The sequence below is a fragment of the Manacus vitellinus genome, unplaced genomic scaffold (assembly GCF_001715985.3).
Source record: "Manacus vitellinus isolate BGI_N305 unplaced genomic scaffold, ASM171598v3 scaffold_1_pilon, whole genome shotgun sequence".
Lineage (NCBI taxonomy): Eukaryota > Metazoa > Chordata > Aves > Passeriformes > Pipridae > Manacus > Manacus vitellinus.
This window is the reverse complement of record NW_021939396.1, coordinates 45,268,245-45,296,016: the sequence shown is the minus strand read 5'-3', so window position 1 is coordinate 45,296,016 and position 27,772 is coordinate 45,268,245. Positions and strand designations below refer to the sequence as shown.

The following is a 27,772-nucleotide window of genomic DNA, read 5'->3' as shown; positions in this document are numbered from 1 at the left end:
CACTGGCTCTGGGGTGGAGTGCTGATCTGGCCCATCAAGATAGGGGTCCCTTGCTGCACATCCCAAATGTTGGCTGCTCACAGCCTTCTCCTCCTTGAGATGCTGGCACTGCTGAGCACATACACTCGCTAGGTGCTGCAAGTGCTGGAGAGACTGTGGTTGCATTTCCTTGGTAAAATGAGCCTTGCTGGGATTTCAGAGCAGATCGGGACCTAGAATAAATGACACAGGTGCAGAGAACCAAATGCGAGGCAAGGGGCTGAAGGAAGTGAGGTATTTGTGCTGGATGGAGAAAGTTGCCTACCTGGAGATGCATGACAGTAAAAAACCACCCTTGGACAAGAGCTTAGAGACACTTTAATTCCAGTGTCCAGTAGCCAAGTCTATAGCACACAGCTAACTTCAGCAGAACAGCTCTAACCATACCAACAGAAACTAGTCACTGAGACCTAACTGGAGAAAAAGAATTAATGGATAATGGCAGGAGTCAAATGAAGACCTGTACTTATATCAGTGCAGCAGTAAAAGTGAGCTCAAAAAAGTGGAAAAAGTCAAGTTTACAGAGACAGGATGTACCTTCTCTAATGCTTATAAACTTCTCTGAAGATCTCCCTAAGCGTCAAAACTGCAGACAAAAGTTTAATACCTCCCTTAAGATATAAGTTTGTACTCTTACTGGAAGATTAACTCAGCCCCTTGTTTGTTTGGTTAAGCAGTGCTGAGGACATTCCAAATGTTGTCATTTATTATACTCAGGTCCTGCAAGTAAAGTTCTGTTCTTCTGCACTGCCTGCCTATTTCTTGCTGAGCATCCCTTCTATGCTTGGGTCAAGCAAGTCTTAACTTAAGCCCATAACACAAGCAGGATCTTTGGAATACATCCATCACAGTGTACTATTAAAAAAACCCACAAAAACCACATGTAACTTGGGGGTCCAGCCCAGATTCACTATCCCCAAATACACACGCTTCCACAAGCCACTTTTGCTCTCTCAATGGAAGGAGACAACTTCTACAGCTTTCAGATGTGCTGATTTGATTCTCACTCAGTGAAAGCACCCATTTAATTCACAAGCAAAACCGGATTTGAAAGCTGCTCTCAATTACTGCACAGCACACCACTGCCCACCTAACACTGTATAATCACAGGGTGTTTAACCCAGGATGCAGCAAGCAAAAAGATCCCCTAACTATGCTGGAGGACATGGTTTAGATGCAGGAGGACATCGAACCAAAGGTCAACAGACCTGCTGTGATGCTTCTAATGGTGTCTTATGACAGGAGCAGACTGGATAGCCAGCATTTCAGGACACTCACTCTACCAACAGCTTGTCTGTTCTGCACCAGCTTCTACTCAATTAGCAATAAAAGTGAGTTAGGAGTGACCAAACAAAAGCATAACTCCCCAGCCTGAGCCTTCGCTAACTGGACGTGCCCAGTTCAAAATATTTCATGAAGTATATAGCAGAAGTGCCTCAGTGACCTTCACTCAGACTTCTTTATTCTCACATGCAAAAGGGAATCTTGTCAAATACTGCAGAAACAAGCCAGTAAGTTCTAAGAGATCCCCTGGTCTGAGCAGAGAGAGGTTGCAATTATTGTAGACACTTAAAAAAACCCAACCAACCACTCAAAAAAAACTAACAAAAAAAACCAAACCAAAAATGCTGTTAAAAGATGAACAGTCCCTGGGAAAGGCTGCCAGGTCTGAAGAGCCTTTAGCAGCCTGGCAGTCCTGCCCACAACACTACAGCTTGACACAAAAGTCTTTGCTTCTGCTGCCCTGAGGACAGTTTCATTTACTTTCCTTTAAATCTGGAAAATAGGTCGCTTTTCTTCTCGTACTTCTATCAAACATCGGGTAGCAGAATTTACCTGTACTTCACAGGAAAACAAGCACAAAAAGGGCAGAGATGACAGACTAGATCCCCTCCATACAAGGCTTCATTCATTACAGCGAGCAGCATCGATCCAAATATCTTGGACCATTTCATCCCTGCTGCAAGAGATGCGGCCTGCCAGCTCCTTTGCGGATAACATAGCTACGTACTCAGGGGCTCCATTCAGAATCTACACCTCCTCCCTGAATGAAGCAGCCACTTGGTCAGCTCTCCCCAGTCTCTGGGAATAGCCCAGCACAGAGCAATCAACAGCTCCCATTGCCTCTGTTAAGGGATGGAGAATCTCCCAGCTCATCTCCTGCACCAGTGAAGCCAGGAGTGTGACAGACACCTCCACTCCATGCAAGTACATGGGGTTTGGACCAGGAACAGATATGCAATGGAACAGGGGAACACTGGAATCCATCTTCCAACTGCTCGCAGATAGCTACTTCTAGGTTGAGATATATTAATAATGTAATTTTTAGTCAGACTTTTCATTCAAGTGCTGTTGCCTTTTATCCACTTCTAGCAGGCACTCCACATACTTTGTAACAGTTTTTACATAAGAAAAGGACAAGGAAAAAGAAAAAAACACTCCCTCCTGGGTTTAGAAGGAAAGGACTTCTGTTTGCCAGAACCATGCTGGTTTATTTGAATGTAAAGTTAAACAAATCCTTACAAATGGTGTTCAGATTTGAGTGGGAAAGAAACCAACAGGTAACTTTCTTCTTGGACCAAGTTTGCAATTTGTCCAATAATCTTCTGGTGAGAAGCAACACTAGAAAACAAGCATTGCTAAAATCTGACTGTTTTGTTTGCAAGGTAAGATCCTATCAGCAGTACCCGAATAAAGATTAATGTCTTGAATTGCAGTTGCATCTGAAGATTTTAAAGACCCATAAAAAGGTAGACTTCAGTGGGATAACTGGAGCGTTGTCATGAACTGTCACAATTTGTGAAATGGCTTTTTCTTCTTTAGATTTGACTCACAAACTGAACAAAAATAAGCCTGTACTGCCTTACTTGAAGTCAATTTATACTCCAGTTTGAATAGCACCTGCCCTTGGGTATGTTCCAGAAGAACATCTACCTTTCCACAAAAGGAGGCTAACACCCATCGTAAAACTTCTAGAGGCACATTAGATGTCTGTTCCCCCCCCAGCAATTTCACCCTTAGAAGTAGAAGGAACGCTGCCAGTTGCAGCCTGTGCTGAGGAAACATGAGTTATAATTTTACCCTGGGAAAATTGCTGAACTGGGAGCTTCTGGTGTGGCATAGGTCTTGCCTTCGCAATCCAATGGTTCTTTTGATTCAGAGAGGCTTTGAAAGGGTGGTGATGAAAAACATAGCCTCTCCCTTTGAATCAGCCAGCTGCCTGCTTCCCTCTGCACTTTTAAATTTGGTTTATTAATTTGCCTAGGAGCAGAAAGAAATAACACTGACCCATCTAGAGAAGATATGTCCAAAAATGTATCAAAGAACATTATCTATTTCAGGCTGACCACGCAGACAACAAAACCCCCAACTTTGTACTATCCAAAGAATTTTGTATGTAGAATCACCTTACCAGGCTTAAGAAAGTCTCTATTAGCTCTTCTGGCCATATGAAGAGGAAAGAGGAAAGGGACAAAATACAAGGGTCTGATAAAACCATGTCTTTGAAATGTTCTAAACACACAAGAGCTTTAAGCACTCTCCAGATGTTTCTTGCAGCAACCAATAATAAAATATTCTCAGATGGAATTGCAATTTTGAAGACATTGCATCCACTTGGTAATTATGAGACTAGCTAGTAAAACAGACAGCTTCATCTATAACCTGACTGCAGAAAAAAGGCACAGAAGTGCTTTAAAGCCATACACTTTTAATTATCTAATTTATTATGAAGATGTAAACAAAACCACAATTTTGACAGTTACAGCTCAGTCTGGTAGAGAACTGGAAATAGGGTGTGAAACTGTAATCTTATATTATACATCCCTTGCTCCAGTATTGATGAAACACCATGGGCAAAAAGAACTGACATTTAGGAGCTCTGTGTCACTGCTCTGTTTTCCTCCTGTCTCATCTACTTCCCCTCCCAACAAGTCTCTGAAGCTGAACTTAGCAAAGCAACATCCCTGTCTCTCAGAAATGATAATCTATCAAAACCCCAGCAGAGGGATAGAGACTGCTGAGAGGGAGAACAGTGCAAGGAAAGGGTAAAAGTTGAACTTGCTGAGATGACGGGCTTTTTTCGAAGTCTTTGTTAAGATGGACTGCAATAGGGAGTGTTTACCCATCTCTACGATGATCCCATGCATTTCCAGGGCTAGCTGGGAGTTTTTCCTCTCCTCTCATAACTCCCATTGAAATTATCAGCCTACAGATTTCACAACAAGCAGGAGAATGAAAAAACCCAAACACTATCACGAGAGAAATCGTATTATCATTATCTATTTCAAAATGCCTGTGGGTTACTTAATACCTTGGGACAGGCAGCATAACACCACACAGGTGCTCACTGTATGGGGTCAGGAAACAGCCTTCTGCTAAAAATACACATATGAGGCAACACACAGCACCTCTCCCCAGAGCTCTGGAAACAGGCTATCCATGTGACACATGGGACCTGAACCCAAAACCATAAGAGACCCAGATACTGCTCTATCCCCACCCCATAATAAAATCTGTCCATCTTTGGAATTTAAATCCCTTAGAGCAGCCAGTATGTTTTTGAGTGGCTGGTAGGAAGGGGCTGAAGCCCTGAATTAAGCTAAGTACAGCTGTGGCTAAATTCAAAAAGCTCCTTCAAAGCAGTAGTGCACAAAGGCTTTTACTTCATTTTACCTCTTTTTGGGTGTTTGAAGTTTGCTTAAATGCTGGAAAAGTATTTAGGGATGAAGGGGAAAAGGGAATGGTGAGCATATGACTACGGGGGTCACGCAGCAATTTTTTTTTGTTAGTGTGAAGGGCAGGATTCAAGGAAAGAAGAACACAGGAGTCTGCTCTGGCAGGCAAACAGAGTGCTTGGCAAGACAACGACCATATGGCATATGAACAAAGCATATTTTAGATTTGGTTCGTTTGATTCCATTATATGTAAAAGATACTCTAAGATCCATGGCTAAGAAATACAATTTTGATTATTATTGTTTTCAAACCTGTAGGGATTTCTCCAAGTAGTCATTGTAGCTCATATGATAAACACATCCATTTGGCAGCTAATTTTAGCATTTTTTGCCCACAAGGGTGATTAACCCTGAATCTATATAACCATGTGCTAACAGAAGCCATCATTGCCCCCGCCAACCTCATGAAGCAGCAATCCACTATTTAATTGTAGATGAACAATCTCTGCTAACTACCTCAGCAAACTCTTTATTTTATATTAGAAGTTTTTACTTGATCCAACGCCAAAACAGATCGTACATATAACCTTAGAAGAGTGGATGAAATTTACGTTACATGCGATATGCACTTCCTTGGACTGCATGGCCTGCTTCTAAATCTGCACTTATTCTTCTCTGGTCATTACTAAACCACAAAGAATCAGTTGTTGGGCAACAAAAAGACATTAAAATATTTAAAGAAGCAGAAAAGTCTATGCCTGTCAATCAATGAGAAATGCCTGTCTCACTTTCTCTATCTATTGGTTTTTATTGCCTCCAATGTAACACATTTCAATAAAATTGAAAATAACACATTAGCATAAACTGATAGTAGATATAGCTATGTTATGGCACAGAGAAGAATCACATCATTAGATGATTCCAAGGGACAGCTCAAAATACAAACAACAAACATCTGCTTCAACAAGAAAATGAAAGATAAACATAATACAGTTATCTCCAAAACATACAGAAATCAAGTGAGACAACTCTGGACACAGACTGTCACTTGCCACAGCTGTGGCAACCACCATAAGCATGTAGATATGAAGTAAATGTCTCTTTTGTTAGGCTGTTCTCTAACGGGGCTCTTGGAGAAGCTGGTCCTTGCCAGAAGGCTCAGATCAGGTAATTCAAACTGCTGATGAGGCACTAAGCTTTATATGAACTTATGCTCATTCAAAATAAGACTTGAAATCTTTTGTTGGGTTTGTGGGGAAGCAGGGGAAGACTTCATTTACAAACTCACTGAATATCTTGAGTGGTAAAAACCAGTAAGACCATGCTGCTAAGGGTAAACATCTTCTATAGGCCCAAACTGACAGTTTTGAACTACACTTGTTTTCTGCAATAGAGAAGAAAACAACTTTAAAGAAGGATCAAGACTGAGGATCAAGACTGGGGAAAAAAGATCTAAAAAAAAAAATGAAAATCATTTAAAGAGCAGTTTTGAGTATCAAAAGTACGAGAAGGTGTCAGGTACAGACAACCACCAAGTATGATGAAATAAATATTTAAAACCATATGCAAAAAACCCACCACATCCCAGTAGAGACATGAGAAGTGGAAGAAACCATCCCAAGAAGAAGAGCTGACAGGTAAAGGAGCAGATAAAGGGACAATTGTAAGGGACACATGACACATTTGGAGTCTTTAAAGACCAATTCCAGATAAAGTCTGGGAGATAACTGCAAAGGATTTTATCTGGAACCATGTAAGTTTGAGCGAAACATCAGGAAGGCCTTAGAGCTTGTGTCTCATTTCATGCTTGTCCTCCTGCTGTTTTACTTGATGCTTGTCTCCTATCCAGGAGCAGTGCAGGAAACCATCAGCTCCCTCCCTAGTGCGGAAGGGGAGGAAAGCAGAGGCCAAGGCACTAGCATTCCTGCAAAGGGCAAGGAAAGGGGGCAGGCACACCCAGTGAATGTTGGTAGTGGGAAAACCAACCTTTTGGAACAACAAAGCCCTGCAAGAAAAAGAAAGGAGCAAACAGAAGAAGGAGGAGGCATTAAATTGGGAAGAGTGGAGAAAAGGGGTGTGTCAAAAAAAACCCAAAAGAAGCCGTCCAAAAATGCCAAACATTTAAGTTGACAGGTCTCCCCTTCAGAACAAATATTTGAGAAGCTTAGCTTCAGCAACAGAAGAACTGTAATGTCAGAAATAAAAGAGCATTTGAAATAAACAGGAAAGGTTTCGGGGTTTTTCTGGTGATCATCTAGTAGACTGTAACAGAACTTAAGTTCAGCAACAATTCCTGAATTTTAGATTGTCTCAGCTATCTTCCATCCCATTACAAACACATTCAACTGAACACTTGACTTCTGATGAACACCAACCTAGAGTTCAAAAACTGAAGGGGAATAGCTTGAGGAGAGGTTTATCCGTGTGGAGAGGGGTTAGAATGGAAGGATGTGATGCAAGATTCTTTTGTTTTTCAGCAAAAACACTAACCCTCATCATTTCCACCTGCTCTGCCTTGCACAACGAACAGAAATTCAATCCGGAAAGTAACAATGGGTGAGGATATATGTGCACCTTATTCCACATATTTGACAAGCAGTGTGGAATGAGGTGTGGCAAGAAGTGGAATTCCTAACTCCAGCCCTGGTCAGGAAAGACGGCTGGATGCCAACCACGCCATGAAGGTCTTGTCATCTAAAATTCAAGTAAGGTGCTGAGAAGTCCAACACTTTCTCATATTGAGGTGTGCCACAGATACAGAAAAAATTTATATTACAGTCACAGGGTTTGATAGCCACAGGTGTCTTGCCTGCCACGCATTCGCTTCAACAAAACCTCTTAACCCATCTCGCAGTGATGAGCATTACAAAGTGTTCAGCAGCAAGTAGCTTCACCAAGAATAATACACTCCTGCCAACACCAGCTTCACTTGACCAGAAGCAAGTCTGGAAGTTTCTAGGATGCTGACGTTGTGGTATCTAGTAATAAGGATGGAGGTTCACCTAGTCAGGGTACAACGAAGCAAGCCAGAAGTTCATCTGGGACTAAGAAACCCAGCAGAAATCTGAATGCATGGCTGAGCTTAAGCAGTAGCAGTTACATCAGAAATGGTTTTAAACACAAAAAGGGAATGGAAGACAAGCAGATAAACTCTAATACTCACATGCAAATTAGAATCAATGATGACAATTGATTTTTATAAAGGGTCTAATGATACAATGTCAACTAATTCTTCCCATCTGAAGCCTGGCACCATTTAGTATATTTAATTCAAAAAAACCCTGAGTGCATTTTTTTTCTTCCTCCCCTTCTTCTGGCTCTTTTGCCATGCTGACGCTTGTTTGCATTACATCTATTTTGAGCTAAATTAAATAGGAGAAGCAGAGTTTTGATTCAGTAGTAGCAATAAATGGGGTTAGCCTGGCATTGATCTGTGTAAAGGGGCCAAAGCTAGGACTGCCAGAAGCAAAACATGGCCAGTGAACTCTATAGCACCAAGAGTGACCCTGCAGCTGAATTCCTAGCCCTGATTACAACAGAAAGAGACTTGCTTTCCTGAACAAAGAGTATTTCAGGCAACAGATTAGCAAGAGAAAGTCTACTTGCAATGGCAGACGGAGGAAACTGACCAAAAATAAGAATCACAGCACAGTTTGGAGGATGTTAGAAAGCTTCTGAACAGCGCAAAACAAATGCCTGCCTTGCGCTATATTTTTTGTATGCCCTCATGAGGCCCAAATGCTGAAAAAACGGTATTTTTCTTTTGCATCTCAGTTAAATAGCTTTAAGTTAGTGAAGTGTACAGCGGGGAAGATGAGCCAAAACCACACTAATGATAGCACACTGAAAAAGTTCCCTTGCAGACTAAGAACATTTGTCTTGCAGCCCTACAGAAAGGGCAATCACATTTACTCTAAGAGAAAAGGCCCCTTTTATAAATCATGCTTTAAATTCAGCCTGCAAATCTGTACAGAAGGAGAATTTCACAATCCTTAGGAAACACGGATCAAATTTGCTCGCTCTCTGGGTGTTTGTGCTGTTGTGCAATGCCAAACAGCGAGAGCACAGCAGTAAATCTGGCCTCATGACTACTACCAAGTTTAATCACGGTGTATCTACAAGGGAGAACAAAGTGCCTCTTATTCCTGCTGCACTGTGATCCCTCTGGATCTCAAACCAAGCAGGGTCAGTTCAGGCCAGCATTTGACTAGAGGCCAGCAGAGCACTGGAATCAGCCGCTTCCAAGGTTGAAGTAAGCTCTCACCTCACCTCTAGTGAGACCACATCACACAGGAGAAGCACACAAGATGTTGGGCACTCAGTCATCCCCATCAGCACCTTCAGTCCCTGCTCCTAATGCTCTGGCAGGTCCGCTGGCTATTCACAGGTCCTGTACACAGCAAGAAGCTGGTGAGAAGCATAGCAGTGTACTGACAGCCTGCAAAAAATTAAGTCAGAAATCTGCAAGACATCACCTTGTTTTTTTAATGCTACTCATTTGGCTTGCCACTCTTATTAAGGGTTGATTACATCCTTCTCTTGAGTTTCGTGGTGGCTGCAATGTCAGAGTATGGGACATGTGGTTGTCATGACTGGGAACTTGCTGACTGATTTATGAGAACTTACAAACCCACAAAACCAGAAATTTTTTATTATTCACTTACATTCTGAATGTTCCTTTCACATTTAATTGAATAAATCTTGAGCTAATGAAAGTTTATTTCTAGTTCAAAATTCAGTTTCCCTTCTGTAGAAGGGTGCCTAAGCCTGATATACCTTTGCTATAGAAATCACCCCACAAGATCTTCCAAACAGATCAAGTTCAATATACTTACATTGCTAAGAGCATCTTAAGTTGTCATTTTAACTGTTTAGCGGGCATTGAGCCATGTCAAATAGATCAGTTCATTATTAAAAGTGGCAATTACTGTAAATTACACTTTTCATAAGAGCAACTACCTAAGCTTTAAATATGTTATGATACCTCCCTGACCATTCCCTTTAAATGAGGATAGCTGAGGGCTTAGACATCATCATGCAACAAATAGCTGTGCAATTTCGGACTACTCTTTTTTAACCACTCCTCTCCCCAGGGCTACCACCCCCATGGCAAAACTGGCAATACAGACTACATGCTCCTGCCTCCTCTGTTCCAGTTCACGGACTAAGTATGGCAACTCAATTTGCTGGTGACAATGACAGCACCCAAAAAATAATCCCATGACCAAGGTTTGCTGTAGCTGCTGAAGTGCAGGCACACAGTTCCTTTTGCTGACTCCACAAGGGAGCAAAAGCCTTCCACAAAGGAGGAGGGCAGCCGAGGGCAGTAACATCAAGCTAAGATTTGCCAGGGCTTGTCTGTCAGAGGACAAAGTTTTTCATTTTAACCACTTTTGGCACATTCCACATTCAGTATTTTCAGGAGCTTTCTAGGATGTTTATGAAACAACTGCAAGGTAGGCAACTAAATTGATGGCGGCACAAAGAATTCCTTCCCACATTCCTCTCCCATGCTCTTACCATTGAAATAAATGAAGATGTAGTTTATGTTTCTGTAATTACAGTTTGTATAAAGGAGAACAGGTTGCTAAGTTATGGTAAGGAGCCCGTGAGCCTGTCCTCTGCTTTGAATACCACAGCGATGCAGATTTTACCGAATAAAAAGACCAGTCAAAACATTACTCAGAGGGAATCCACACTCTGATATCATCCAGCATAAAACGAGCTACTTTTAAACTACTCACGTTAATCAAACCAATCAACTGGAAATTGTGCTTATGAGAGCTATTTTAACATCGGTGACATTCAGAACACTGTCAGGTTTCAGTCGTTTAATATTAAGTACCAAAAGGATAATATTACAGGTTTGCTTTATGACATTTTTGTACCATATATCATCTGTTGTTTGCTTCTAATCCCGTGTTTCCTCCATTTAAGTTCTTACAGTATTTATATAGCCTTGTAAAACTCCAGTACAAAAGAATAAGCAACAGGAACTTTTCCCCATACATTACTTACCAACTTAACTATGTAACGCGATGTGAAAGGTTTATGCACACCAGCTGGATCTCATTATAGCTAACTTTCTGTCTTTTTAAAGTGTACTTTATCTGGAATATTGAAATCACTAAGAATTTCACTTAAAAATATGTTGAGCTGGCATACACACAAGTTTCTACTGCAGGATGCTAACTCATTCAATAGGTTCACAAGTCAAGCTTGTGGACGCTAATTTCTAAAGTTTAAAATGCATCAGCTCCAATTTAAATATCTGAAGCCAACAGAACACCTCAGCTTAATTCAGTCTTCCCTTCTAAGCATCACAGTAATCAGAGACACTACTCCTTGTATAGTAAGAAAACCAGCAAGAAAAAATAGGAAAGGAAAAGTTGCAAGAGGGCAACTCTCTACTGATTCGTGCTAAGACTCAGAGGTACGGCAGCTTTATATAGCAAGATACATCTAAAACGCAGGAGTCTGAGCTGGGATGAATTCAGCAGCAAGACCATCAAAGAGGTTACTAAATACACAGATGAACCAAAGCAAGCTTGTCAAACAATTTGGTATTACCAGTTGAGAAATTCCTGTTCAATCGTGAGGCAAGAATTGCGGTTTAATAAAAGCATAGAACAAAACCGAGCATAAAAAAAAATCATGTGCAGTGATTTTATTTTTGTTGTATATTTGACTGTAATTACTGTCTTAAGTACTTTAATTGTCTGGCATCTCCTCAAGTGCCTTGCCTGTGGGGAGGGGAGGCAGGGCAGTTTATAGTTTGTTATTAATGAATGAAGTACAAACAAGTTTACCTTGTCTGTAATCAACATTCCCATCAAAACAGTTTGAGAGGAAAATGTAAAGGGGTCCATTCATCCCATGGACCCAATGTGACTCTGTTAATATCTGCTTTTTAATGATTAATGTGCTTCTGCCATGTCACTTCCACCTCAGAGGGGGAAGTGGCAGATATGTTTATAACACCCGCGTGAGAAGCACCACCTATGTGTCCATTGCTGTTCTCTTCTACAGACATCTGCTCTTGGCCACTAACTTGGGGATGGGGTATGGGGACAGCCCCATACGACCTTCCTTGCATGCATTCTAGGTTAGAAAAGGGGATGTGCAGGCAAATCTGTAGGGTCATTTACAATAGGTCTGGAATGATGCACATCCAGCCCATCTCCACTGTAAATAAATTTTGCCTGGAGTAGAAATGGAGTGGAGGGAAACGAGAATGAATGACGAGAAGAAGCTCATATAGAATAAAATAAAATATAATTGTCTGCTTCATTAAGAAATTATTAGAGCCAAGAAGCCATAAGTAAAAGTCAGTGGAGTGATACGAAGAAGATGGTAAAGCCAGGAGGATGGAGAAGCAAATTGCTATTTTTCACAATTAGTAAAAGACATAAAGAGTACAAATTTGGCTGTTAGTCTTGTTTTTCCACTTAAATTGGTACAGAAGCCTGCTGCTTTTAGATAACATCACATCCACAGCCCAGCAGACCATCCAGATAGCAAGTGTACCACCGGCAGAGCAAGCTTTCTCTTGTGGCTGTCAGCCTTGTCCTGCCTGTCAGGAGCTCACCTCTGGGGCCAGAGCAGCTCTTCACCACCCAGGCTGCCAACAAGAGGGACAATCAGCGTGAGTTTTAGTGGCCTATATTGCAAGGATACTTGTCCACTAGGATCTAGACTGAGACTGCTAATTTTCTCACAAGTCACCAAAAAATGTACTTTAAGAACAGCTAACAACTTTCTCTTTCTACAGGTGGGCACTTCCCCCCCCCAGCCCTTTTTTGGACTAGATCACTAGTGCAAGCAGAGTAACATCACAGTCATGTAGCCTGTATACTCTTTATTGCCTTTCATCACTGTCCAACACTGTCACCTCCTATCTCTTGAAACACAGCTTCTTACTTTCACGGTACTGTCTTGCTGGCATACAGGCAGCACAGTTGTTGCTCCAGGGAGGCTCTATGTTGTGGTGGACACTTTTCATGTACTTTTTTTCCACAGTAAGACACAATTTTCAAGTCACAACATGTGTGACAATTTCTCCAAAGCACAATCCTACTGTTTCTACAACAGTGCTCAAAGCACCCTACCATTGCAAAAAAGCAGATATTGCTGATCAGATGAACACCTCCCCTTGAATAAGTTTCTTATAAAGTGCATAGCCATGTATTTTGATGTAGCTGCATATATAAAGCATGGAAGCAGACCCTGTAAATATTGATTTGAGTCTCCTACTCATGAAAATGCATAGGAAGAAACATGTGAAGAGAGTCTGTATAGAAGTTTAAAATATATTTATTAAAAAAAAAAGTGAAGTACAGTATGATAGCAGCTTAACTTCTTCTCAAGAATGGCTTGCGAAAAGCTAGCACCCAACCATCTACCACCAGAACCGATGAGAAATTCCTGGCTGCTCAGAGCTATGACACTACGTTTTTTTCCTTAGGGAAAAAAGCATTTTGATCAAGCACACCACCGAGGCATTTAAGGTTGTCATGTAACGTGAACTGACTATACAACAGAAATACAGGCATTAACATACACAGAATAGACTAGCATACACAAGCCATTTTGGATGCAGACAGCTATTCATGCAAATAATTCAACAACCCTACTATTCCACTAGGAAACAGAGTCAGATAAACATGGGAAAAAACCAAGACTTTCCAACTGTTTCCCCTCGACCATATGCACTTCCTACATGCCCTCCCACCACAGAGTGGAGCTGCTCTCTCTGTTTGGCATCCAGGTGGGATGAAGCTGTCTTTGAAAGCAGGAACCCACTGGGATTCTTCTCAGGAATTTTATGAAGTATCTTAAAGATTAATAGAGTATATGACAAGCTTCTGCAGTGCTTTGATCAAAAATATGTTTTTGCAACTTCCTCAGTGAGTTTTAATACGATGTGAATGAGAAATTGATCCGGACACTTTAGTTTACAAGGAGTATTTCAAGTAGCTTCAGGAAACTACTTTATTGTCCATTAGGCATAAAACCAAACACAATGTTACAGGCCATTTTACCACTGTGCTGACAGGGGATTTCTTTCAGAATATGTACCCAGGAACCAATGACTACTCTGACACAAAACTCTACAGGAAATCACTGGTTTAAATGTCACATTTTTTAAAGTTAAGAAAAAAAATTTTAGATTTTAGTTCCCATAAGAGGCAATAATACAATTTAAGTACTACTTATTTTTTTAACTGACTCTAAAGTTGAAGAAAACTAAGACTTCCCTCCCTGCCCCTTTGCTGTTCTTTTATATTTTCCTCTAGCATTTCTAATTTAAAGAAAAAAAATGCACAGTTCTTCTTTGCCATCCCTCTGGTCTATCTTTTCCTTGATCAAATTTTGTTTCAGTGCAACTATTACATTTTTAATTTAGTATTAGGAGAGAAGGATTTCCCCCCTGCTAATTTTTTCCTCCAATTTCAGCCCATCTCCAAACAGAGACATTATTTCTTACTCCTTGAATCCATTAAACTAATCCAGCAGAAGCACACTGGTATACAAAATTAATCTGGTTCCCAAACAGATATGCTGCAACAAGATAGTTGATAAGGTTTTGTCACCCTGCCTTTCCTCTCCTCATTTTCCATTTCAACTTATTACTTCCATCTTTTTCTTCTCACAAAATTTCCATACTCTGCATCAAAATTCTGCTAACACAGCTATTCAACTCTTGCTTTCTGGCCTCCAGATAGGTTGGAAAGCTCATATCTGCTCTCCTACCCTCCTAAAAATAGGTAACCGCTATTCCAGACCACTGTCATTAATGGTAAAGAGAATAAAAGGTTTTCAGATTGGGGCTTTTTTGGAGCTTTTTGATTTTATAAAGATTGGGGAGGAGGGACCAAAAAAAAAAAAAAAGACATTTTAGTTTTTTCTTACAGCATTGGTTCCCTTTTTGGGAGGAAAGCCTGAGAAGACCTGCAGAGTCCTGAGCGGTGGGCTGGCAGCAGCAATGCCCATCATCCCCGTGGCAGGGCTGTGTGGTCACTGCTCAAGTGGCAGCGTTCCTTTGGTTGGAGCCTGAACCAACTCCCTACAGGAGAGATGGGGCCCCAGAGGACTCACCATGCCAGGCTGCTGCTGCGAGGGTTAGGGTAGTAGGGTAGCTGCTGCAGCTCTATTGCTGGAAACCTTTACAGAACAATGCCAGAACACCACCATACCAGAGCATTTTACAGCAACTAACACTGGTAAGATCATAAACTTGTAGCAAAAAAAGTGTCCAGTGGAAGCAGTGTAGCACTTTACAGAAATAGAAATGCCTTAATAAGTTACAGTAGTCAGCTAAGCTGCCAAACACAGAAGGAGGAGAAGTGTGTTTTGCTGTTTTAGCAAAAATTTGGACATGGGTCTTGTGAAATCAAAAAAGAAAAAAAATATTTATCAGCTATTATATTTTTTCCTGGAAAGATACAGATTTGACCTGATGCTTTGGTACCTCTCAACAATCAAAACAACATACATGAACTTCTGAAGGTATCTGCTGCATGTTTGACATGACAGCAACAGTTAGTACAGTATCATTACCCTGTACTGCAAATCTAACGTACTACTATATTCATGATCCCAAATATGTCCACTAGCACTTTGCAAGCTAATATACCATACTGAGAAAAACTGACTGGTTAAATTTCTACTTTAGCACAGGCTTAAGGAATCTTTTCTTAATGAATTACAAGAGTAAACTTTGAAGGGTTGAATTATCCTCCTCTGTACCATGGGGATAATTTTACCAGTTACAGAGTAGTCTAGTGCTGCTTCCATATACCAGTACAACATATCAGCAACTCAACTAATACTATATTGAGTCACCATACATTTTACATGCAATACCCATTTTGACACATTTGTAGTTTCTAGTTACAATAAACTTGGTTTTCCATTGTTGTTTTTTTTTTTTAATTCCTTATTTTTGATACTTTTCAATGTCTAAAACTGAAGGGAACAGCTTGTATCTAAAAGTACTTTCAGTGGAAACATTTGCATTCAAGTGCTACATAAAAGATACCAAAAAGACTCAGTATTTTACTTGAAACCAACTGACAAACGCGGGTGCATCTCAAAAATAACACACTAAAAGTCCCCCAAAAAAGGTAACTTGCAAAGAGATAAAACCAGTAATAAGGTTGCTTTGGAAGTATGTCAAATGCCCCAAAAAGAAAGAAAAACTACAAAGTTCTGAAAGAACATTAAAGTTGTTTCTGCTTTTCAAAAATCAAACTGTAACTGTGTTACACATACTGCTTTAGATTGGCAGCAGCTTCAGAAAACTGATTTTGCAGCAGTTTGAGTCTGACACAAACCACGTTAGTCCCACTCTGCCTATTTTATTTTCAAATGGTACTTGTGCAAAAGAGCCAGATTCAAAGGCTGAGGGATTTTGCATTGCCATCCCTGCTAAGGAATATCACTTTTTAAAGTGTTTGTGCTGGGGGGAAAAAAAAAAATCATATTCCTACTAACATCCATCAGTTCTAGAGAACCTAGTTTTCCTCACCTGGTTTCACGAACAACATAGCTTGCATGCATTATCCATTTTGCCTCAAAGAACAGTTCCTTTTCCACTCTCAAGTTTGCCAGTCACTGATCAGTGCGTGAATTCAGAGGAAGTGGTGGGTTTTTTCAGAGAAACTGTATTTTCAAAGGGAAAATCAGCAAGATACCTACTTAAGGGTTACTGAATTAAGAGGCGCGACAAAGTGTAAAATAGACTGAAAAGCTGAACAGTTATTTCTGAACTGCTGATTAGCCAAACTCCACAAGCTTAGAGCATCCTCTTACTTTCCCCCAATCCCCTAAAAAGCATTTTAAAGAATTGAGCAGAAATGTGAACCTGGTTTTGCAATAGTCTAGGGAGAGTTTCCAGAAACTAGTGTATTATGACAAGAAAGACACAGCATGTTTTCTAAACCCAAGATGGAAACTAATACCGATCAACTTGATAAAGGTTTACAAAAAGCATCACTTCCTGATCACCACAAACAGCCAGTACTGATGTCATAGCTGAGATGAGTAGGAAGAGCTGAGATGAGGAGTCACAAGCATCCTTTATGACTAGCCAATGCTGCCAGTTATAAAATTATTAGAAACACTGGGAAACGCTCAAAAAGGCAACCAATTTAAGCATGTTTCCTCTTTGTCTGAATTTCACACACCATTCGTACTACAGACACAGGATTCTGTTAGGACATCTGTGCTCCAATTTACACTTTCCAACTTGTTGACCCAGCTCTCAGTTACGTCCTCCTAATTTGGCATCAAAACTAGGTGGGTTAATTACAGCACTTCAGATGACTCACATACTTCGGAACCAGACAACTTCAATACAAGGGAAGGAATTTATCAAGCGTGTCACAGGTAACAGCCAGCCCTTGTAAGAAGGGAGGAAGGAAGGAAGGAAGCTATTTAAGTCCACTTCACTTTCCTTGCTTCTCCTCTTTCCCCCATTTCAGGAACAAGAAGAAAATAGTCTCAACCCACACCAAGTAGAAATAAGGTGAGGAGGGCAATGTGAGCTGATTTCCCCTTCTCTTTTGTGCTAAACCCACACACCTGTGCTCACCACATGCTTCCGCTGCTGTTTCTCCAGGGGAGCCATAAGCCAGAGGATGCTCAGTAATTAACCACTGATGCTTTCCTATTGAGCCAAAGAGTTTCGGTGGTGTTCCTTCAGGTGCACTGCAGACACCTCATCCATGCAACAAGAGCTCACACCAGCAAGGCGAGGACAAGCTTCCCATCTGGTCACCCTGGATCAGTGTAAGAGCTCCGTATGATTATACTGGGCCTTAATAACTCAAAGTCAAAGCATCAGACACAGTATGCTGCCCTTACTGCAGGCTAGTCTCCCTCTGCCACTTTTGAAGCCTACTAGAAACATACGGAGAAAAAACAACACGGCAAAATAAGCAGCTATATATATATCGCTGTGGTGAGTAAAAGCTCAGGAGTAAGCTGAAGGGTGTTGAGAAATCAGTCTTGAAATTTTTCCAGAAATGTTTAATTTTAAATATACATAAATGGACACACATCACAAAAAAAAAGGAGCTTAAAATAAAGCAGTATTTTAGAGGAGTCATTCACTTACGCATTACATTTCTGACAGACTGACACAGAAGTAGTAACAGCATACACAGGTGCCAACTTGCAAAGAAGCTTGAGAGCTGTGGCTCCATTAGAGCTACCAAGCATAAGAGTTTCAGCTACCCATCCTCTTCCTCCCTCCACTCCCCATATCGAAAAACAAACTAAAACAAATAATAGCATCATCAGATCTGGTCCCTGGGCACTTCAAGGAGGAGAGTGGGAAATGAAGTGCTGTGCTAGAAGTAAGTTCAGCTCAGAAATCACCCCAGCACTTCCATAAGACTTCTGGGATATGAAAACAGAAAGAAAGCCAAAATTCAGCTTCACACCTCGCCTCCCGTAAAGAGATTTCTGCCCTCCTCCCTTTGCACAGAAAAGTGCTCTAGCCTGTGATACCTGAACAGCACCTACCAACCAACCTCCCTCCCACTGTGAGCTACCCCCACTACCAAAAAAGCTACACTCAAACCCCATCTCCTACCCCTTGGGGAAGGATCAGTTTCCTACAGCCGGTACCACTGTTCGAAGAGAACTGATTACCTCTTGCCAAAAGCTACACAATAATTCATTATCCAGACTACATGACCCATTTTAAGTACCAGAAACACCTCAGAACACTCAGGCTAGGACTTGAAGCAAATCAGAAGTACCAAGAAGGTACCAGTTCAGGAGTGTGCTACACAGAGCAGACGTGTCCTAAACATACAGTGAAAAAAGAAAATGTCTTCATATATAGGTGAAGTGAATAGAGTTTTAAAATTTCACTCCAATTCCATTCTATTAAAATGATCTGTCCTAGCTACAGAAGTATACAGATGCATACAACTGGTCACATATCAATTAACTAAGAATCTATTAGAAATGTATATATTGCATCTGTGCACTACAACTTTGAATACTTCCAATACTAGAAATTGCATTTACAAGACAAAGGCACTTGTCCTTATAGGGGATTAAGTCCTTAGTAAGTCTGAAGGTTTCCAGATCAACTAACTAAACCTGGCTCAGTGCAAAAGCATACGAATGTCTAAAAGCCCAGAAGAGCCACTTTTCCTTGTTGATAATCCCCAAAAAACAACCAGAACAGAATTCAATCGTATGTCTTCCAATGTTACTTTTAGATCAAGGTATTATGAGAAATTCCAATCCCTTCCTTATTACCCCCTTCAAAAGCCTAGAAGAGACTTAGAAAGCACTCCCTGGAAACATGATTATATATTTTTACTATCACAACACTAATAAATCTCCTCTACATCAGATAAAATGCAGTTACCAACACTTGTCCCTTGAATCCAAAATATGATAAAAAATTATCTTGCACATACATATTTGGCTACATGCCCTTAACAATTTCCTTCTGAAAAGAAGGGTGCATTTATTGCTTCAGAAACAGAAAAGCAAAATAATAAAAAAGAAAGGACACAGGGGAAAAGATGAACAGAAGGACTTCTAAAGTGACTGAAAATCTACAACATCTCTAATTAGGTTCCAGCTTCCAACACAATAGTGGGGGTACCATGGTCTGTTATCAAGTTTATAGCCAAAGGCACAAGACAATACAACCCCACATTCAATTTAATTACAGCCTATGGCTTTTGCAGTACTGGTGTGTTTCAAAGGGTTTAAGCACTCATTTATTTCTACACCATACATGAAATAAGGCAGCTCTGTGTCATATAGACTCCCCAATTAGACTGAACAGTTTCTGATCTCTTGCTCTCTAGAAGCAGAACAGTGGGCACTGGGAGATCTCTTACAGAATAATCACAGAAGACTTCTTATTAAAAAAAAAAACCAACAACAAAACAACCTCTCTGCTGCCTTTAAGCTTGTGCATTTTATCTTTCATGTGCACAGGGTAGTAATATAGTCATTTCACAATCTGTAGACTGTAAAAGAGTGTCAAAATATAGCAGCACTTCAATGATGCTGGTTTTGCTCTTAATTGTATTAAAAAGGTCATCTTTATTTGAGCTACACAAAGCTGATCACCTCTTCCATTTTTACCTTCCCTGAAGGCAGGACCATCAAGTTCTCCAACTAGTTCACATGATGCAACTAAATAAAAGCAGTCTAATTTCTAAAAAGTAAAAATATTTTGAAAATTAAAGTGATAGTAGAAGAAATCACCATCTGAAATAGTTACACAATTTATTACCTCCAACATATCATGTCAATGCAACCAAGAGGACCTACAAAGACAGTAGTGGACTTTTGAACTCCACAGCCACAATTCTAAGAGTGTGTATCAAAACACCATTCTTGGATCTTCTCTGAAATACTCTCCCAAGTCACCTTAAATCAACTCCCTCTCTAACAGCTGATTCAAAATGGACCAACTTCAGCCTAGGAAAGAAAAACCAGTTCCCTTCACTCCTTTCAGTGTAGGTACTGCCTCCAAAGCTGTATATGATATTATTAAGCTTATCTCTATTCTGCTTTTCTTGTACCCATCTTTGGAAAGATTCACATGCCTTCCAAGTCTCACGTTTGTTATGAGGAACACAGCCTGGGATATCCTTAAAAAGAATATATTCTTAAAAAGAAAAACCCTATCTCTCTTCAACAATCTTTAGAAGCACTCAGTTACAAACAGCACTGACTTCCACCAAATAGAGCAATAGCCATGATTCATAATTCATGTTTCACTATGGAGATTGACAAGAAAGCTATCTTTGGGGACCATACTTGACACCACTGCTACCCCATCCCCCTGCCTCCCAAGGATTTCAGAACAATTTTGATGACTATTGACTATAACAAGTCCCTTCTACAGTTAATCACTTTCCACATCTCTAACTTAGTATCAGATGCAAATCTCCTTACTTAAAACCCACAAGTACCAAAGTAACAAACAGTACCCTTCAGTAGTTACAGTTTCTTAAAATGTAGGTTAAAGGTCCCTTAACCCCCATGTTTTTAGGATTTTGAGCTCAGTACTTCTCTTAAAAAAAGACACCAAGAAAATCCTGGGTTTTCTTGCAACCTGGGATAATCCATTAATCAAAGAGAAGGGCACTAAGTAGGCAGTAGGGCAGCCAGCACTAACCTCTGAAACCTGATCAACAGCAGTACTGCTACAAGAACTTACAAGGTATTTAGCAGTCATAAGTCTTAATAGCTACTGTACTTTAAGCCCTTAAGATAGGGATATTGCTCCATGTATTACCCTTGCAGAAATAAAGCCTAGCATCCTAACACCACCATCCTAAGCATCCTTCCCTGAAGACGTCTGATGAGTTCTCCTGACCAGTATACTGGGAAAGCACCTAGTGATGATTCTGGTTAGAGATATTTGTACAGAACGTCTTTTTTGTGGCCATTTAACAGAAGTGCAGGTTGTTCCCAGCTCAAAGATCAAGCAGAAGGATTCTTATCCACATCCAAAAACCAAGACTAAAAAGAGCTAGACTTACCAGCTACTTTTGATTTGTTCCCAGTTGTGCCTGCTGCCTACTCATATTCATCAGGTGCTACTGTTCTGCCTTTTGCAAAGAAGTCAGAACTAGGGTTCTGGTTCGGGTCAAAGTAAGCCCTTCAAAGAGAGTGTAAGGCAACAAAAAGACATGTGCCAGATCAAAGGAAAGCAAAAAGGGCAGCTCTGAATTTAAAGAAGGAGGAAAAAAAGCATTTAAGGATTTGCCAAAGCAGCCAAGAGAAACCCACATGGCTCAGGTTTTAATAACCCAGTGTTTGGTAGATATCTTAATAACTGACAAACTCTTCACAGGCAGCCCAGAGAAAACCAAACAAGTTAGAGAACCAACATAACCAAAGCATTTGAAAGTGACAGGCAACTCTCCTCCCTCATGGCAGAGGCCAAACTATTTTCCTTGACCTATTTTTGGGTATTACTACTGTAGTAAGTTCAGCATGTACCAGATCTGTAAACCTCCAAAGCTACCACCATACTGTAGCATCAAAAGTTAAAGCTTTAGCTATTGTTCATCTTTCAGCAACATGAGAGATGAACAACAGCCAAATTACATCCCTCTGTCATCAACTTGAACTGGTGTACTGCTGTCAGTGGCAGGAAAATTGCTACACTTAGAGCAAATAAAGATTGAAAAGAAAGTTGTGCCACGATGGCACAGTGCTGCATGCTTAAAATACACTATAAATGCTACTCTCAAAGCTGCAACCTAAAGCAATAGTTGCATTAAGATGAACATTTAATGTACTTTTCTCGAGCTCTGGAAGACGCTTCTACAAACCCAGTGTTGAAAAGACGTTTTGGGGCTAAAACAAAAGATGGGAGCAACTACAAGAGAAAAACATAAAATTAACAGTCTTGCTCAGATAGCTAGTGCAAAGTGAGGACATCCCATTGAGTGCTTTCGTTTAATCTTTTCCATACCTTGCTTACTGCTATCAGTGCTATTGAAAAAATGCAAAAAATAAGCATGCAGTATAAAGATGCTAAGAAACCTACATATCACACCATCACTTTTTCACTGGAGTATTGCACAAGTCCATAAGTGCAGCAGAATCTGTTCCCTGTAAGACTAATTAGAAAGACAACCAATAAACCACAAGCTTATGACCTTCATGTTTTTAAGGAATCAGAAATATTTGTTAACAGTGGAATTTAGTGTCATAGCACTTGATGAGATGTATTCAGTAAAAAGGCCTGGAAACTCTGTGTTTATAATTAAGCAATAATGATGAAGGCCAGGGAATTTCCTGGGGATTAATGACCAGTTTGGAGAGTCGATGGCTTGAGGCAATGCCTTGGGCCATTAACCCCAACCAGTCATTAATTCCCCCAGGAAATGCCCTGGACCTCGATTAGTGTAACTATTATAAAAGGTAGCTAGAGAGAAAAAGTTTAGCATTAACATTCTCCCAAGGAAATCCATTCCACAGCCAGTATTTTTTCATTTTGTCACATCCCAGAAGTGCATAAGTTAAAATTGACACAAGAAGAATCGGTGATTAAAAAGAAAAAAAAATAAAAAGAAACGCTTTTCTTTCTCCTGAAGATTTAAATTAATGAGTTTTGTAGCAAAGGCAAGATTCAGCTACCAAAATGACTGGGCATCTTGTTTAGCTCATGTAATTGTGAAGGGAGGTGAACATTTCTGTGTAATTACTGAAAAATCCCCACACTGTGTAGTATCCTTGCCGATTGCTCATTTTCTTTCTTGATACACTTAAGAAAACAGCAGATGCCTGTGTAGTCTATTTTAGTTATTTCTCCCTTTCTCCCCATAGCCTGCCGCTAATGAGAATTACAGCTCCAAATGCTTCACGAAGGAAGCACACCTTTGCAACACACAGTACAGCAGCTGGATTTCTCCTCACCTAAGTTTTATTGCAAGTGTGAAGAGATTTGTGGACCAGGGTGGAGACTGAGTTCTCCAGTCTGATGGCTGAAAGCACCAAGACATTTAACAGGTTAGACATGCATGCTCCGTAACCATGGACTGACTGCATCAGAACTGCTCTGTCCAGTTCCCTCTTCCCCTTCCCATACGCACACGCGCTGCTGCTCCTAAAGAGCTAAACTATGCCTTAAGTTTCAAAATTACTTTCAAGGTCATTAAAAGCAAGGGAAAGAGGAGTCTAGGGTTAAATACAGCAAAGAGCATTAGCTTTTACCTGAAATAATGAGCTAGAACAAAAACATTATCTTCACATTATCAAGCCTCTAAGCCATCCACAGACACCAGATACACACAGCAGGAGATCAAGCTACAGTACTCCACTGAAGTGGTCCAAAAAAAGCCTCCCTGCCAGAAAGGAGAGGTCACAGGTATCTTAAAGAACACAGACGCTTATGCAGGCATTCGCTGGAAGCCCTGCTCTCCCCTCCCTCCCCCCACGCCGATTAGCCTTCAGGCTGGTTGATTAGCTGGCAAACTCTTTGAAAGGGTCAGTCTGTCCAGAACTGGTATTTCCACTTGGGAAACAGCTCAGGCATGTCATATACCTGTGCTTGCCCAGCACCACGCTCTCCGGCTGACGGCTGCGATCCCTGTTATTACTTGACACAAGAATGTCAGAGAGGTTTTGTAATCATGTAAGGCAGCCAGCAGTAAAGTTCTTGCCTGAAACACGGTATTTTATGGGGCACAACGTAACTGCATACGCTTTGTAGATTTAGTTAGAACGACCTCCAAACTTCAAGCCAATTGCAGAGGTGCAGTGAATCTTTAATTGAAGTAATTTAGCTCCAGCGCTCAAACACCCAAGAGGAAAGTACTTTTGGGGGAGATGGGGGCGGGCAGGCACGAGCACGGGCTGGCACACAGCAGAGGGGCGTCCGCAAGGCACGCATTAAGGCACACCTCAACAGCGTTTTTGACAACACCGTTTTACCTCAGTGAAACACACCTATTGAATTTGGGTGCGTTCCACAGTCAAGCTACACCTAAACCTGTTTAATTGTGCTCTTACTGTATATTTTGCCACTATGGTAACTAATGCAACTAAAGCCAATTTGCCTTTAAAAAAAAAAAAAAGAAAAAAAAAAAAGGAAGAGGATCACTGCCAGGAAACAGAGCTATTTTAAATAAACAAATACAAGATGAATGCAATTGCCATATTAACCCTCTTGTTAACTTCTGAAGTTTAAAATTACACCCTCATTACTAGTGTGTAATTGAGTATTCTCCCGGCTGTTTCCTGCATTTGAGGTTATTCAAATAGTTCATTAGCACATCAAGAACACCACACACACTAATGATACCTGATGCCCCTATCTACTATTCTGACCCGACTTTCAGAACTCACATCTCCCGCAAAAAGAGAAATAAAAAAGGGAGGGAAAGAAAGAAAAAGGAGGGAAATGGGGAGCCCGCAGGGCTGAGCCGTCGGTGCTGCCGCCGAGGGAGAGCATGACAGCACCCAGGCACCACTCAAGCCCGACTCCCAGGCATGCAGTGAGTGGCCACCAGACCAGTGGCGGGGGGTGAGGGAATTGAGGGGCAAACAAGGTGGATAACTCGCATCTGGGCTCTTTGGGTGCCTGACGAGTGAGTGTGGCTCCAGGAGCCACCCCAGGCTGGCAGTGTGCATCGGTGCCCAGCCTTGGGGAAGAAAGGAGGGGGACAGTGCAGACTACGTGGGACAGGGTGAAGGGTTGCCACTTTTTTTTTTTTCTCCTTTCTTTTTTCTTTTTCCGATTACCTGTGTGGGGGAAACAATAGCAGGTGAAACTACTGTGGGTGAGGTGGTGCTTCTGTGCCCATTTGCTTCGGGGAGGAGGTGAGGCAAGGGGTCATGTTTCACTGAGACCACCACCACGGCGGGCGCAGTGGCGTCCAGGGGCTCAGCGGGGCGGCGGCAGAGTCTTTTGGGGGAGGCAGAGGGCCCGCATGCGTCACCGCCGGCCGCAGCCCCCGCTGGGAACACCGCCTCGTAGAGCGCCCGCTTGGCCGGGGCCACCGCGGCCGCTTCTGCTTTCACTGGCGCAGCATCACCATCTTTGGGCAGCACGTAAGGGTTGGCAGTGGGCGGCCGGGGCCGTGGTCCACCATTGAGGGCAGAAGGGGTGTAGCAGCCCCCGCCAGCGGGGTGGAGGAGGTGGTGGTGGTGGGGAGAGGGGTGGTGGTGGGGTGGCTGCAGTCCTCCCAGCTTGGTGCCAATGCCAGCAATACTGTTGAGAGTGGCAATGGAGACGGCACCAATGCAGTGGTTGGTGTAGGTCTTGGAAAGCTTGGCCGCCTTGGAGAGCATCTGCATGCGGGTACCCAGGAGGTTCTTCCCAATGGCCTTGTTCTCGTACCAGGTTATGTCACCCTCACTGCAGTGGTCCCGTGGGCGCTGGAAGAAGGCCTTGCAGAGGGGGTTGCGTTTGGAGAGGTACTTGACAAAGCTGGCATAGGGGCAGAACTCTGTGCCAGTCTCATACATGCGGGGCAGGTTCTCCTCATCGCTGCTCTCTGCCCGCTTCTTGCTCCATGAGGATGAGCGTGACTTGTGGTAGGGCCCCAGCGCCTTGAAGTAGACGAACTTGCGTCCGTCCTCATCCACAGCCAGCCCAAAGGAGTCCTCCTCCAGCTCCCGCTGGTTCTCCCGGCCCCGGGTGCAGAAGTACATGCAGGTCTCAAACCAGACCTTGTTGAGGAGCCCGAAGGGGCTCTGGGTGCTGAAGACGCTGCACGTGTAGAGCTTGCGGAGGTCGGCGCGGGTGATGGCCTGCTTCTGCACCACCGGCCCGGCGCCCTGCTCCTCCAGCTTGCGGATGACAGCAGCCAGGGTGAGGTTGGCGGCGCGGAGCTCGGGGTCCTTGGTGAGGTCGAGGGTGCGGCAGTAGGGCGGCTCGTTGAGGTAGCGGTTGAGGGAGCTGCGGATGCTGATGAGGGAGGACTTGGAGTAGAGCTGCCCGCTCTTGGAGCGCGCCTCGGCGTAGAAGGAGCGCAGGACCCGGCAGAGCGCCCCCTTGTCCATCGTCTCGAAGTCGGGGCTCTGCGCCTTCTCGCTCAGGTACTCGCGGAAGATGCGCACGGCGTAGCGGGTGGCCAGCCGCGTGTGGGTGTCTCGCTCAGCCGCGGCCCGCTCCGGCCCTGCAGCAGTAGCAGCCGCCTTCCAGCTCCGCGTCCTGCCGCCGCCCCCGGGGCCACCGCCGCCGCCGCCCCCGGGGCAGCCGGCCGCGCGCCCCCCGGGGCAGCCCGTCGACCCGCCGCTGCTTGCCGCCGCCCGGCGGACGAGCCCGGGCGGCCGCGGCAGCGGCTCCGTCTCCTCCTCGCCGTCCCACCCAGGACCCATTCTCCTCTTCCTCCTCCTCCTCGTCCAGCAGCCAGCCCCCCATCGGCTCCGTCCTGTCCTCCTCCTCGTCCCCGTTATCTGGCACTCCTGGAATCTCATCCTTCCTCCTCGCCCCCTCCTCCTCCTCGCACCGGCGCTGCAGTAGCGGTCGCGGGCGGGGGGCGAACCGCCGCTGCCGGACGGGGCCGGTCCCCCGCATTGTTCCCGCCGCCTCCGCCGCGCCCGCGCCGCCCCCTCCGCCGCCGCCGCTCACTCTCCGCCGCCCGCCCGCCCGACTGCAGGCATTCTCGCCATATTGCCGTCTCCCTGCCAGTCCTCGGGCAAGGGCGCATTGCGCTATATTGGACCGCAGCGCTGGAGCGCTTTTTGTGTTTTAATGACCTTCAGCTTTACCGGAGGCAAAGCCGGGGCTCTTTAAAGGGGCCGCGCTCCAGTGGCGGCGGCGGGGGAGGCGGGAGGGGTTGGCATGAGGGGGAGGAGGCTGAGACGCGCTACGGGGGTACGCGGGGAAGGGAGCGGTACTTACCGCAGCCCCGCCGCTCACCTCGGGTTCCGTCCCGCGAGCAGCGCTCCCACGGGCGGCGGTGGAGCCTCCGGGCATTGTGCGGCCCTGGCTGAGGTCCTCCGCCACCACCCGGCGCCCGTCCCACCTCCCCATTCCCGAAATAGAAAGCGCTCCGTGTGCGGAGCGGCTCTTTCATCAGGGATGGACCGCCACCGAGCAGCTGCGACGCCTCGCACCTCCTCATTCCACAGTAACTTAAAAACAAAATAGACCCCCCCCAAAAAAAACCAACCAAAAAATAAAACAAAACAAAAAAAAAAAAACAAAAAAAAAAACCAAACCGGAGAAACGAAACAAAACAAACAAAAATACCAAACACCCAAAAGACTCAGACTGTGCTTGTCCGCAGCACGGCTCAGACCTCGATAGGATGCTGCCGGGGAGCGGGCGGAGGACCCGGCCCCGTTCCCCGCCTGTCGTACGCCGCGGCATCGCCTGCCGCCAACCTCGCACCTTTAGTCGGGCGCCTGGATTTCGGTCGAGGGGCTCGGGAGGAGGCGGACGCTCGGGGCTTTGCATCCGTGCGGCTTGGAGTCCGCCCGGGAAGAGCCAGTTAGTAGTCGCGGCGCTCGCTTGGCTTGCGGGAGCGCCGGCGAGGTTGGCTGCGGAGAGGGAGAAATAAGGACTCGGGGGCTGACGGGCGCTCCGGGCCGCCCTCTCA

General features: G+C 43.5%; 2 protein-coding genes across 2 annotated transcripts in view; both read right to left on the bottom strand.

Moving 5' to 3' along the window:
* Positions 1–27,552, bottom strand: part of KCTD1 (potassium channel tetramerization domain containing 1) — a 68,521-nt gene extending 40,969 nt beyond the window's left edge. Inside the window, exon 1 of the mRNA XM_018080766.2 lies at positions 27,473–27,552. The gene's annotated coding sequence lies outside the window, so the exon portion shown is untranslated. The remainder of the gene's footprint in view (positions 1–27,472) is intronic.
* LOC108640148 lies at positions 35–26,645 on the bottom strand. The gene is made up of 2 exons (XM_029959382.1): positions 24,966–26,645; positions 35–212 (listed from the first exon to the last, which is right to left on the bottom strand). The coding sequence occupies exons 1-2, from the start codon at positions 26,643–26,645 to the stop codon at positions 129–131; spliced, it is 1,764 nt and encodes a 587-aa protein (XP_029815242.1). The 3' UTR covers positions 35–128.
* Positions 27,553–27,772: the final 220 nt, after the last annotated feature.